At 50.6% G+C, this 12,079-nt stretch overlaps 1 protein-coding gene across 4 annotated transcripts in view; it reads right to left on the bottom strand.

Moving 5' to 3' along the window:
* UVSSA (UV stimulated scaffold protein A) overlaps positions 1–12,079 on the bottom strand; it is a 58,430-nt gene that overhangs the window by 46,041 nt on the left and 310 nt on the right. For 3 of the 4 annotated variants that reach the window (XM_006152882.2, XM_014589491.2, XM_014589493.2), the window contains exons 2-8: positions 11,368–11,562; positions 10,862–10,961; positions 8,796–9,126; positions 7,304–7,424; positions 2,349–2,744; positions 929–1,041; positions 520–642 (exon numbers count right to left, since the gene is read on the bottom strand). In XM_006152882.2, the coding sequence (XP_006152944.1) occupies positions 520–642; positions 929–1,041; positions 2,349–2,744; positions 7,304–7,424; positions 8,796–9,126; positions 10,862–10,959 (1,182 nt within the window). In that variant the 5' untranslated portion in view covers positions 10,960–10,961; positions 11,368–11,562. The remainder of the gene's footprint in view (positions 1–519; positions 643–928; positions 1,042–2,348; positions 2,745–7,303; positions 7,425–8,795; positions 9,127–10,861; positions 10,962–11,367; positions 11,563–12,079) is intronic. The other variant, XM_014589492.2, reaches the window with a different exon arrangement.

Below are 12,079 nucleotides of genomic sequence, written 5' to 3'. Positions count from 1 at the left end.
TTTTCGCCCTGGCTGACGCCAATCCCTGCTGGAACAGGATGCTTTACCTGCTGGTGGCTTCCCAGAAGCCCTGCCTACTTCACTAGCCACCACCCTCGGAGGGGCACTGTCTGATTCTATGGGACCCTAGAGGTGCCTTTCCCAGTGTGGTGCTCAGTGCTTGGTACCCTCAGCTACAACTCAGGACGACTGGACACCCCCTGACAGCCTGGCGCATCAGGTCCACCTTGGTGGTGATCCTGCGCTCACAGAAGCCCTCGCTGGCGTGGCAGGTCCTCTGGAGGCTCCGTGGGGTCAGGATGCAGCTAGGAACTACCAGGCCCCTAGAACCAGAACCCACCTCCACCCATGGCCTCTCCCATCTCCCCCACCCCTTTCACAGCCCCCCACTGAGGACAGAGCCCAGCCCAGGGTCTCTAGTTCTCGTCTGCTATGAGTGAGGAAGTAACCAGAAACTTTCTAAAGCCCCTGGGATCCCTCCTTGCTCAGAGCAGCTGAGCTCAGACTGCTGGGACTCACCCTGTGACCTCCTTCAGGCTCCAGGTCAAGCTCCTTGTATTTCTTCAGAGCAAGCTCTAGTTTCACCTTCAGATCGATGGCATGCTTCAGGTGTCCACCGTGGGTCCCTGTGCGGGTGAACCGCTGCAAGACAACGGACAGATCACAAAAATCTCACGTAGGCCCCAAGGAGCCCACTGGGCCATTCAGGCATATGGCACGGCCTATAATACATAGAAGACAAGGACCCTGGGTAAAAGACAGAGCCCTCCCAGGGAGGAAATATCAGCCTGTCCCCCACACCTGACAGGCTCCATACCTTCTACACTCTCACCCTGCCCCGGCTCCTGGCCTCAGGGCAGGGCTGGGGGGGAATATGCCCCCCCCATGTGTGCATGCCTAAAGGTCAAGGCCAGCTTCCGGGCCTTACCTGGACCCAGGAGCACACGGCTGGTAGGTACTTATTCCGGACAAGCTTGAGTGCATCGCGGACTGCGTGGACGATGGCCAGGTTGTCCTCGTTCTCCTGCACTTTCAGGGCATCTGGAACAAAGCACAAGGGGTCACCAGAAGGATGCCAGCCTACACCTTCCAGTCCCCAGGTCAGACTGTGCAGCAGAGGCCATTATCCCCGACTCTGGGCACTGTCAACAGTGGACCCAAACCTGAAACCACGATGGAAATTTACTGTTTAATGATTCTGGATTAACACCAAAGCCTCCCCCCACCTGTGGCTACGACTCCTGTGACTCAATCACCACAGCTGGGATCACCCCTCGCCACCCTGAGAGGAAGACCACAAATGACCTCCACAACATGGCCTTCTCCTCTGCCCTCAGGACAGAGGCCCTGCGCAGTGTCCTCAGCAGCTGCCCGTCACCAGGCTGCTCCCCGCCCACGTGGACCTTTCCTGACGGGCACTGCTCTCTTGCATGTCCTCTGCACTGCAGAGGTGTCTGGGGAGGGGCCAAGCATGAACACTGCTGTGGCTTTCCGGTGTGCCTGCCTTGAAGGTTTCTCATGCCTCACAGGCCCTCCAGGGCCACCTGAGGCACTATAACAGCTCTCAGGGCTAGCTGCCTGTCGTGGCCCAAGATCTCTGCAGCTCGGAAGCCCACCTGTCCCTGGTGGAGGAATGCCCACTGCACTTGCCTTCAAAGGAAAAAGTTCCCAAAAATAGCAATCCCAAGCTGCTACATACCTCCAGAGTCCCCAGCAACCCCCCATCCCATGTGGGGAATAGGTGTACATGTGAGGAAGCTGGAGCCGAAGGTGACAGAAACCCCATCTCTGCACCCCACAAAGTGCCAGGGCCAAATGTGGCTTTGTTGCCATCCCAGCCATCATGAACAGAGCAAGAAACCATTCCTTGGCCACATTTTCCTCTCAGGCAAGGGTAGAGGATGCCTGATCCCTGATGCTGCATGGGACCGTAAGAGACCTGCATACTGCCCCAGGACTCCCCAGTCACTCAGAGCATCAGGCCTGGTTCCTACCATGAGCTACAAGGAGGTCTCAACACCCCTCCTTCTAGCACTTTACATAGACCTTGGGGATCAATCGATGGGGTTGGGGCCACCATGGGATAGCAGTGAAGTATGTGAGCTCTCAGAGGTGTCCCCATGGCCATGACGTGTGTCCCAGTACAAAGGCCCAAAGAGAAGGAAAAATTTGATGGTACCCCAACCCAGCCCTTCCCAAGGAGGCCATTGGAGATCCAAGGCTGTTTGGCCTTGGGACACCCTGGGTGGGATGGCACTGGAGGGGTGGGAGACCCTGGCGGAGTGGCCCGACCAGCCGCCCAGACTCAGGGCAGTGGGGCACTGAGCAGCACCCCAGGCGGCAGGTACCTGAGGAGAGCTCCACATCCAGCGTGTACTTGTGTGAACCCAGGCCATGTCTCCGCACAAACTCCTCCTGGTTGCTGTCCTCGTCCTCGTCTTCTGAGGAGCTCTCCACAGCCGTCTGAGGTGGCGACGCCCCACCTCTGGCAGCTCCTGGGTACTGTGCCGAGGTAGGGAGGTCCCTGCTGCAGCATGGCTGTTCCTCGTCCTGAGGCTCAGGCAAGCCAGACTGGTGATGGGCTGGCCAGCCTGGGCTTGAGGAGCAAGGAACACCCTCACTGGACTTGCCAGGAGCCATGTCAAGGAATTCGGCCTCCACGCTCGGGCCAAAATCAAATGGCACCAGCAGCCTAAAGCAGTTCTCCACTTCTGTTAAGCAGGATTCAATTTCTTCAGACATTTCTGCCAAAAAATTGAGACACTTGCTTACTGTGTCATAAAAAAAAAAGCGTCACTTCACTCAAAACTGCCCAAGGCCTGCTCCCCAAGGAAATCCCTTTGCAGCACCAGGCATGCTGCTGCCCACCGCCCGGGTGCGTGTATCACAGCAGCTTAACTGCTTGATAAACCACCCAGCTCAGCGGCTGGGTCTGGGAGGTCAATCTCTCCAACGCTGCTGAGTAATGACCTCAGGCAGCACTGTGCTGTGCCGGCAGCTCACGGGAGGCCACGTTCGTGCCACCGCACGAGAAACTTCTGGACAGCGAGTGGTCAGTGTGAGGCTACACCTCCTTCCTGGGGCAGCAGGCAAACCTAGAGATACTGCAGAGATATCGTGGTTCTAGACCACCACAATCAAGTGAACAGCACGATAAAGTGAATTTGCAATGAAGGGAGTCACGAGGTTTTGGGTTTCTCAGTGCACACAAGTTATGTTTATGCTACAGTGTAGTCTATTAGGTAGCAATAGCATTCTCTCTTAAAACAATACACCGATTTTATTTTAAAAATAATTTACTGCTTTGAATAGAAAATACTCATGATCATCTAAGCCTTCTATGAGTTCTAATAGCCTTCCTGGTGGAGGGTCTAGGGTCTTGCCTCAGTGTTGATGGCTTCTGATTGCACAGGGTGGTGGTGGCTGTCGGCTGAGGTTGTGCCCATTCTTTTTTTTAAAAAATAATTATTTATTTTTTATTTTATTTATTCATTCATTAATTTTTTAATTTGACCAGAGAGAGATAGAGGGTGAGAGTGAGAGAGAGAGAGAGAGGAAGTGAGAAAGCAAGCCACCAGATTCAGGACTTGAACCCTGGTCAGCCACATGGGAGTGTCCAGCGCCTTAACCCACCACACCGCCGGTCCCAGTTGTGCCCATTCTTAAAATAAGGGAACAATGAAGTCTGCCATATCAGTAGACTCTTCTTTGCACGAAAGCTTTGTCTATAGCACGTGATGCTGTCTGACAGCATTTTATCGAGGGCAGAACTTTCCAAACTGGAGTCAGTCTTTCCAAATCCTGCTGCTGCTTTATCAACTAAGCTTATGTAATATTTTCTAAATCCTTTGTCATTTCAACAATGTTTACAGCATCTTTACCAGGAACAGACTCCACCTCAAGAAACTACTTTCCTTGCTCATCCATAAGAAGCAACCACTCGTCCATTAAAATTTTACTGAGATTGCAGCAACTCAGTCGGTCTTCTGGCTCTGCTTCTAATTCTGTTTTTTGTTTTTTTTAATCTGCTGGAGGGTGCGTGTACTTGTCAAACAGAAACAGAGAGTGAGGAAGGGAAAAAAACCCCAACAGGCATGGTCATACTGTAATTTCTCCTCCTCTGCTTCTCCAACCTGTTGGGATTTGGAGGACTCGAGTACTCGCGCCTGGTGTGTTTTTCAAATTGTCAGGTCTGGGATGCAAATCGCTCCGTTGGCCATGTGGGATCCGGCTCCCTTACTCCCGGGCCATGAGTCCAGCCCTCTAATTCTAACTCTAGCTCCTGTTTTTTCTGCCACATCTCCAGTTACTTCTTCCACCAAAGCCTTCAACCTCTCAAGTCATCCATGTGGGTTAGAATCAATTTCTTCCAAATTCCTGTTTTTATTTTGTTATATGGCACATGTGCTCCCCACAGTGAGAGAAAACATGAGAAATCACCACCCAGCGGGTGGCAATCCCTTCTCTTCCAGTCTCCTCTCAGAACTCGAGTCGTGCAGCTGGCCATGTGGGATCCAGCACCTTAAACTCCATGCCACCTGATGGCCTCCACCAAACTCCTGCTAATCTTGATGTTTTTATTTCTTCTCATGAATCATACCTTTTTCTTTTCTGTAGGTCATGTGTGCTCACAGGAGAGAGAAAGAAAAGTGAGAAAGCATCACCTACAGGGGGTGGCCACCCCACAGTCCCTTCTCCTCCCTTCTCTCCTTAAGATTTTGGGCAAGTACATGTTTTTTCCAAGCTGCTGCATCAGGGACTTAAACTGCACAGTCAGCCATGTGGGATCCAGCTGCCTTAGCCACACCACTGCCTGGCCCCAAATCATGTTTTTAATGGTATCAAGTAGGTGAATCCTTTCTAGGTTTTTTTGTTTTTGTTTTCTTTTAATTTTGCCAGAGGACACACGCAGTGGCCAGAGAGAGATGGGGGGTGGGAGAGTGGTCATGCCACAATCTTCTCCTTCACTTCTCCCACCTTTTGGCATTTTGGGCATCCACACTCATGTACTCAGGTTGTTTTTCAAGCAGTGGTTCTGGGATTCAAGCGGCAGGATGGGCCACCTTAACCACTATGCCATGGGTTGGCCCTGCAGAAGGTTTTCAATTAATTGACTTTGTCTAGATTCATCAGAAGAAGCACTATCTAGAGCAGTTATAGCCTTACAAAATGTTTTTCTTCAATAATAAGATTTGAAAGTTGAAATGACTCTAGATTCACATGCTGCAAAGAAAGTTGTGTTAGCAGGGATGGAGATAACAGAAATCTGTTCATCTCCATCAGAGTTACTGGGAGGCCACGAACATCATCAGTAATATTTTGAAGGCAACCTTTTTTTTCTTCTGAGCAATAGGTCGTAACAGTGGGCCTAAAACATCCAGTAAACCATGTTGTAAACTGATGTGTTAGAATCTAAGCTTTGGTATCCCATTTATAGAGACAGGCAGAGTAGATTTAGTGTAATTCTTAAAGACCTTGGCATTTTTGGTATGGTTAATGAATGCTGGCCTCAGCTTAAAAACCACTAGCTGCATTAGCCCCTAACGAGACAGCCTGTCCTTTGAAGCTTTGAAGCCAGGCACGCTCTTCTCTCTAGCTAGCAAAGCCCTAGATGGCACCTTCTAATAGCTGTTCCATCTGCACTGACAATCTGTTTCTTGGTGCTCCTAGCGAGGGCCCTGGATAACCTGCAGCAGCTTCTATGTGAGCACTTGCTGCTTCACCTTGCACTTCTCCGTTAGAGATGGCTTCTTTCCTCAAACCTCATGAACTAGCCTCCCCAAGTTTCAAACTTTGATCTGCAGCTTCCTTGCCTCTCTCAGGCTTCACAGAATGGAAGAAGGTTAGGGTCTTGCTCTGGATTAGGCTTTGACTTAAGGGAATGTTGTGACTAGTCTGATCTTCCCTCCACACCATAAAAACCTTCTCCATCTCAGCAGTAAGGTTGTTTTGCTTTCTGATTGTGTTCGATGGAGTAGCACTTTCGATTCCTTTAGGAATGTTTTCCTTGCATTCACAGCTTAGCTAACTGGTACAAGAGGCCTGGCTATTGGCTTATCTTGGCCTTCAAAATGCCCTCGTTAGACTTAACCATTCCTAGGTTGTGATTTAAAGCAAGACACATCTGCCTCTTCCTTTCACATGAACACTTACGGGCCACTCTAGGGTTATTAGTTGGCCAAATTAAAAATACTGTTGCATCTCAGGAAAGCCGAAGGAGAGGGTCCAAGATGAGGGGTTAATAGAGGGGTTTGACTAACACACACATTTATCAATTAAGGTCTTCATGGTGCCCCAAAGCAATTGGATAATGGTAACATTGAAGCTCACTGAACATACATCATCACGGCAGATACGATAACAAACATGTTTGAAGTACTATGAGAATTACCAAGATGTGACACAGACACAAGAGGTGAGCCATGCTGTCGGAAAGTTTTTTTTGACTCAAGGCAGAGTTGCCATAATTTGTAAAAAACACAATACCCAAGAGGAACAATAAAACAAAATGCAATACAACGAGGTATGTTTGTATGATGCCATCATCATGCCACATCTCCCTGGGGCTGAACCCGCTCTCCCCTGGCAGCCTGCTGTTGTCTCCGGGGCACAAATACTGTAGGCTTCTCAAAGGCCTGGGTTTGCCAGAAGTAGCCTTGGGCAGGGCCACATCTGGGCCCAGAGTGTGCCTCCAGGAAGATTTCAGGCACAGGAAGAGCCCCTGAGACCTGAAGGCTGAGCAGAAGACCCATCTCAGCCCATCTTAAAAGACACTCTGTGGGTGGCATGGCACCCCTGGGTCGGTATCCTGCATTCTTCATATCTCGCTTGTGCCTCTCACAAAAGCTGGCTTCCAGGAAAGAAACGGTGGGTTTTTTTTGGGAAAAAGCCAAGAGCAAATGAGGGCCATAAGATGGACGTTCAAGAGGGCCTTCAGCCAGACCATGTAACTCGGACCACTGCCTGGATGCACATCTGCACTCTCCGGTCTCTTCACCTCTGTCTGAAGCTGCTCCCAACAGCTGGTCATAGGTGAACATGACCACCAGAGGGCGAAGGAGAGGCACAGAAAACCTATAGAGGATCCTCCAGGGTAAGTGGGAACCAGGTATCCCTCAGCCCTCAACCAGATCCATCTCCACCTACCTAGCCTGTCTGTTCACTTGGATCTCCTGAAGCCGGGAACTAGGACCTAGAAGGGGCCCTAGGACTAGGGAGACGGGCAGGCTGGACAAAGCCCAGTGGCTGGCAGAGATAGCCCCCAGGGTGTTGGAAAGGCCCTTCTTGCAACCCCAGAACTTGCCTTCCATCTCCTTCTCAGCCTGCTTGGCTCTTTCCTGGTAGATTTTATTCAAGTGCTTCTGCTTCTCTTCTTCTCTCTTTCTTTCTGCCAGAGTCCTAGCATTAACATCTTGAAAATCCACCTGACATATAAAGAATAAAGATTAGGGGGACCAGGACCAGCAGTTAGCGTAATGGCTACGTCGGTGGACTCCCACGTAGTCTCCCGCAGTTCGAGTTCCGACCCGGTGGCTTAAACTCACACTGGGCGCATGTGCGTTCATGCCCAAGATCCTGAGAGGAGAATGGAGGAGAAGGGATTGTGGCATGGCTATCCCCCCTGCCCGGGGGGGGGTTTCTCGCTTTCTGTCTCTGTCTGTCTGGCGGGTGCACGTGCCCTATAGCAAAACCTTTCCAAACAAAGAAAAAAATAAAAAAGATTAGGGGGACCAGCAGGTGGCATGGTGGTTAAGGTGCTGGACCCTCCCACATGGCTGACCATGGTTTGAGTCCCAGACCTGGTGGCTTGCTTTCTCACTCCCTCCCACCCTCATGTCTCTCTGGTCAAATGAAAATAAATGAATAAATAAATAAAATAAAACAAATAATTAAAAAAAATAAAGATTAGGATTGTTTATAGAACATGAAGAAAATAAAAGTCAAAAACAGATCTAATAAAAGACCCACCAGTATCAGTGTGCAGCCAGGATCTCTACAGGTTGGCAATGCTACAGCATTTTAAAGCAAAAGGAAATGCACGTAACTATGCTTTCCAATCCCTGGAAACCTGGCACGTTTGCTAATTTATAAGGTAAAGACTTCCAGCCCCAAGGGCAACACAGGGGAGAGAGCAGTGTGCTACTCCAATTAGCAGCAGGGGCTGCTGACTGGACCCAGGGCCTAAAACATCTCCATAACTGGGGCGTGAGGGCACGCCACTGGTCTAGAGCCTCCAGGGCCGGGCCAGGCCACTGGCACGTGAGCCCTGAGCCTCCGGTAGGTGGGGCAGAGGGTGAGTGGAGTCTGGGCAGTGATGGTGTTGGGTCAGGCCATAGCAGCAGATCCTAGTGGGTTTCATCATGCCCAGCACCAGCCACATGGCAGGATCTGGGTGGAAACACAAAGTTCTGGACAAACCCGAGTCCCGAGTTCCAAGGTCATAGACACAGGCTGCATCTGAGAAGCTGAATTTTACTTCTTGTATCTTCTACACCCGTGGACACCAAGTCTGCAGGCACAGCTCCACCCACACACAGGGATGAGTTTCAGCTCTGAATCTTGAATCTGCTCGTCCCCTGTTGGGGAGTCCCAGACCCGACCCTCTGGTTACCCTCAGCCCCGCCCATCCCACGCCCACAGCTGGCTCAGCAACCTAGGTGCCCAGGTAAGACCATCTAGGCCCCTACTGTACATCGCCTAGTGTTGACCCTGTACTCAGACCCAGTAAGAGCATTTCCTCCCGTCTCCGCCAGGGTGACGTGTCACCAAGAGAGAACAGCACAGGATCCACCTACCTTTTTGTTGTGCCGTAAGAAGTGGTAGCCCAAGGCGAGCTTCTTATATGCCTCTCCAAACTTCTCATTCCACCCTTCAACTGCCTGGATGGCCGCCTGCTTCAGCCTCTGGGCCACCTCCCTTGGGGGTGGCAGGGGCTGCCCATGATCTGTGCCCAGCGTGAGCTCCAGGAACTCCTGGAAGTCAGAAATGACCAGCATCCTGAACTGGTGAGACCTGGCAAAGAGCTCATCCACAATCTGGAAAGCTGAGAGGCGGATCTCGGCGTGCTCCTGGTTCAGCTGGGTCATGAGCAGGCGATAGGCATGGCTAAGCTGTTCCTCCGAAGACCTGGGGATACAAGTTGGCCTGACCCAAGCGCCTGAGGTTTTAAGGATAATTAAGTAAGTGGTCTCTGTGCCAGGACACAGGATCCACATGTGGCAGGGGCCACATGCCATCTTCCAATTTTCATCCTCCCTGTCTTCCAGAACAGAGTTACAATCTACTCACCTGGCTCCCCATGCCACCTACGCCTGTATGGCCCACAGCCAAGAATGTTTTCTACTTTTTTTTTTTTTTGAGAGGTTTTTCCACTATAGGATGCATGCGCTCCCCAGAAAGACAGAGACAGAGAGACAGAAAGCGAGAAATCACCCCCCCCAGGGGGGATGGTTACGCCACAATCCCTTCTCCTCCATTCTCCTCTCGGGATCTTGGGCACACACGCACAAGCGCCCGGCGTGCGTTCTAAGCCACCGGGTCTGGGATGCGAACCGTGGTCGACTCCGTGGGAATCCAGCGACATAGTCATTATGCTAACTGCTGGTTCCCAAGAATGTTTTCTACTTTTTTTTTTTTTGAGAGGTTTTTCCACTATAGGATGCATGCGCTCCCCAGAAAGACAGAGACAGAGAGACAGAAAGCGAGAAATCACCCCCCCCAGGGGGGATGGTTACGCCACAATCCCTTCTCCTCCATTCTCCTCTCGGGATCTTGGGCACACACGCACAAGCGCCCGGCGTGCGTTCTAAGCCACCGGGTCTGGGATGCGAACCGTGGTCGACTCCGTGGGAATCCAGCGACATAGTCATTATGCTAACTGCTGGTTCCCAAGAATGTTTTCTATGTTTTTAAGAGGTTGACAATTATCAGATATCAGTGCCTGTCAGTAAGTTTCACTGGAACACAGCCCACCCATTCATTTACACTGTCTATAGCTGCTTTCACAGGTAGGTGGTTATAATGAAAACCTGACGGCCTGTAAGGCTGAAAGTATTTACCATCCTGCCCCCTACAGACAAAGTGTGTTGCCCTCTGCAGACACAACATACTGTTTAGCTGGGAAGCCACCCCCCCTTCCCCCACAGCATCCCTCTGCAGGACACGGAAGGGGAAAGGCTGACGAGCTCTTTAAGGATGGATTCCTTCAGCCCCTCTTCATTGTGCCTCTACCTGGCTATTGCGCCCTGTAAACCAGAATAGTCTGGAGGTTTTCCAAGATGTGCAGGACATGTTTCCAGAGTCTGAGAGGAAGGAGTTTCACTTCCTGGCTCTCTGGCAGACTAAAGATGCTCAACAGAGCTCCCAGCCAATGCTTTTCTTGAGGGAGACAAACAGGGATGGACTTGTCCTAAAGAAAAAGCAACTAGCCTATCCCTTACTTAATTCTCGCCTTTCCACCTTCCAATAATTATGAAAAACAAGCGCATTGTAAGTTGCATATGCATACTCAAGGACTCAGAAGCTGCATGCCTAATACACATACCCATACACGCATACACAGGCATGAACAGACGTACCAACTGCAGGATCCCGATGGGCTCTCCTCCACATTACACACCACCCACCGGGGACCACTGCCCCAGACCTGACACCCTCAGAGCTGGGACCTGCTTGGCTCTGGGAAAATGTCCCACGTGAGTTCTTCGGGTGCCTCTTTCTCTGGCGGATCGAATGGAAAGGCTAAGGTAGATGTAGGTGGGCAGTGGGCCTGAACCCTAGGGGAAGCCCCACAATCTCTCAGGTGTGTCATATGCTCTCCGGGCCAGCCAGGGATCACAAAATGTTAAGCTTTAAGACATACTTGCAAATTTTCTTCAGTTCCTTCATTTTCTCAGGATTCAGTTGGGGTTCTCCTGAAGTTGTGAGCTCTTCTATCAGCTGTGAAAGTTTTTGATCCATATCTAGAAATATGGAACATAGAGATGCTAAATTACTATCAAATACTTGACAGTTCTTGGTTTTCTTAACAAATGTTTACTGAGCTCCACTAAATACTGAGCAACCAGGAGGGCCCCGAGGCTGGGGTCCTTATAACTTTATTTTGGTGACATGACACCTTGGGAAATATAACAGTTCGAAGGTTGAAGTCTAATGAGGCCATTTAAAATAGTAACTACAAAAAGTTTCACCAAACCTTAACTCTGGACTTCTAAAACCCTAGAGGAGTGGGACATGTTGTAGCAATGGTAATATTTGTCATCTAGCAACGCACCTACTGTGTTAAATAAATAAATATAACTGCCTAAATTGTATCTAAAGGAACTTTCCCCAAGCTTGACCACGATACAGTTTCCCTTACTCACTCACATTTCACAGGACAGCCTCTCTAATGGCTGTAGATGGCAAGAGGAGCTGAGGATGTTTTTGAGACTGAGCCACCTGAAGAGCAGGTGCAGCACTATGAAGCAGGATGATCAAAGGTGACAGCACCGAGCACATAGTAGGTGAGCAGGGTCGGGAATGCAGGTTAGGATAAGGCCAAGGTGGGGTTCAACCAAGAATCTAGAGCAGAAGGAACGTTAAGAACAGTCACTTGAGGGACCAGCAGTTAGTGTAACGGCTATGTCGCTGGACTCCCATGTAGTCAACCACAGTTCCCATCCTGGACCCGGTGGTTTAAAACTCACGCCGGGCACATGTGCGTGCATGCCCAAGATCCCGAGAGGAGAATGGAGAAGGGATTGCGACGTGGCCATCTCCCCTGGCGGGTCATTTCTCGCTTTCTATCTCTCTGTCTCTCTGTCTGGCGAGCCCACACGCCCTATAGCAAAAACCTCTCTAAAAAAAAAATATATATATATATATATATGTGTGTGTGTGTGTGTGTATAAAGGACAGTCACTCGAGGGAAAGGCCCAGGTAAATCCTAGCTGAGCGTGAACCAAGGTGGGGGTGGCGTCGGGCACTCGGAGGCTGTGCGGGAATTAGCAGTCAGGAGCCAGCGGCCACTCCTCCCAGGTAAGAACCCTGAACCCCAGGCTTCCCTGTGACAGGACCGGGCGCGGTCGGCTGGGGCTCG

This window comes from Tupaia chinensis, unplaced genomic scaffold (assembly GCF_000334495.1).
Source record: "Tupaia chinensis unplaced genomic scaffold, TupChi_1.0 Scaffold000360_1, whole genome shotgun sequence".
NCBI lineage: Eukaryota > Metazoa > Chordata > Mammalia > Scandentia > Tupaiidae > Tupaia > Tupaia belangeri.
The sequence above is the reverse complement of the archived record's forward strand: the minus strand, read 5'-3'. Positions and strand labels throughout refer to the sequence as shown.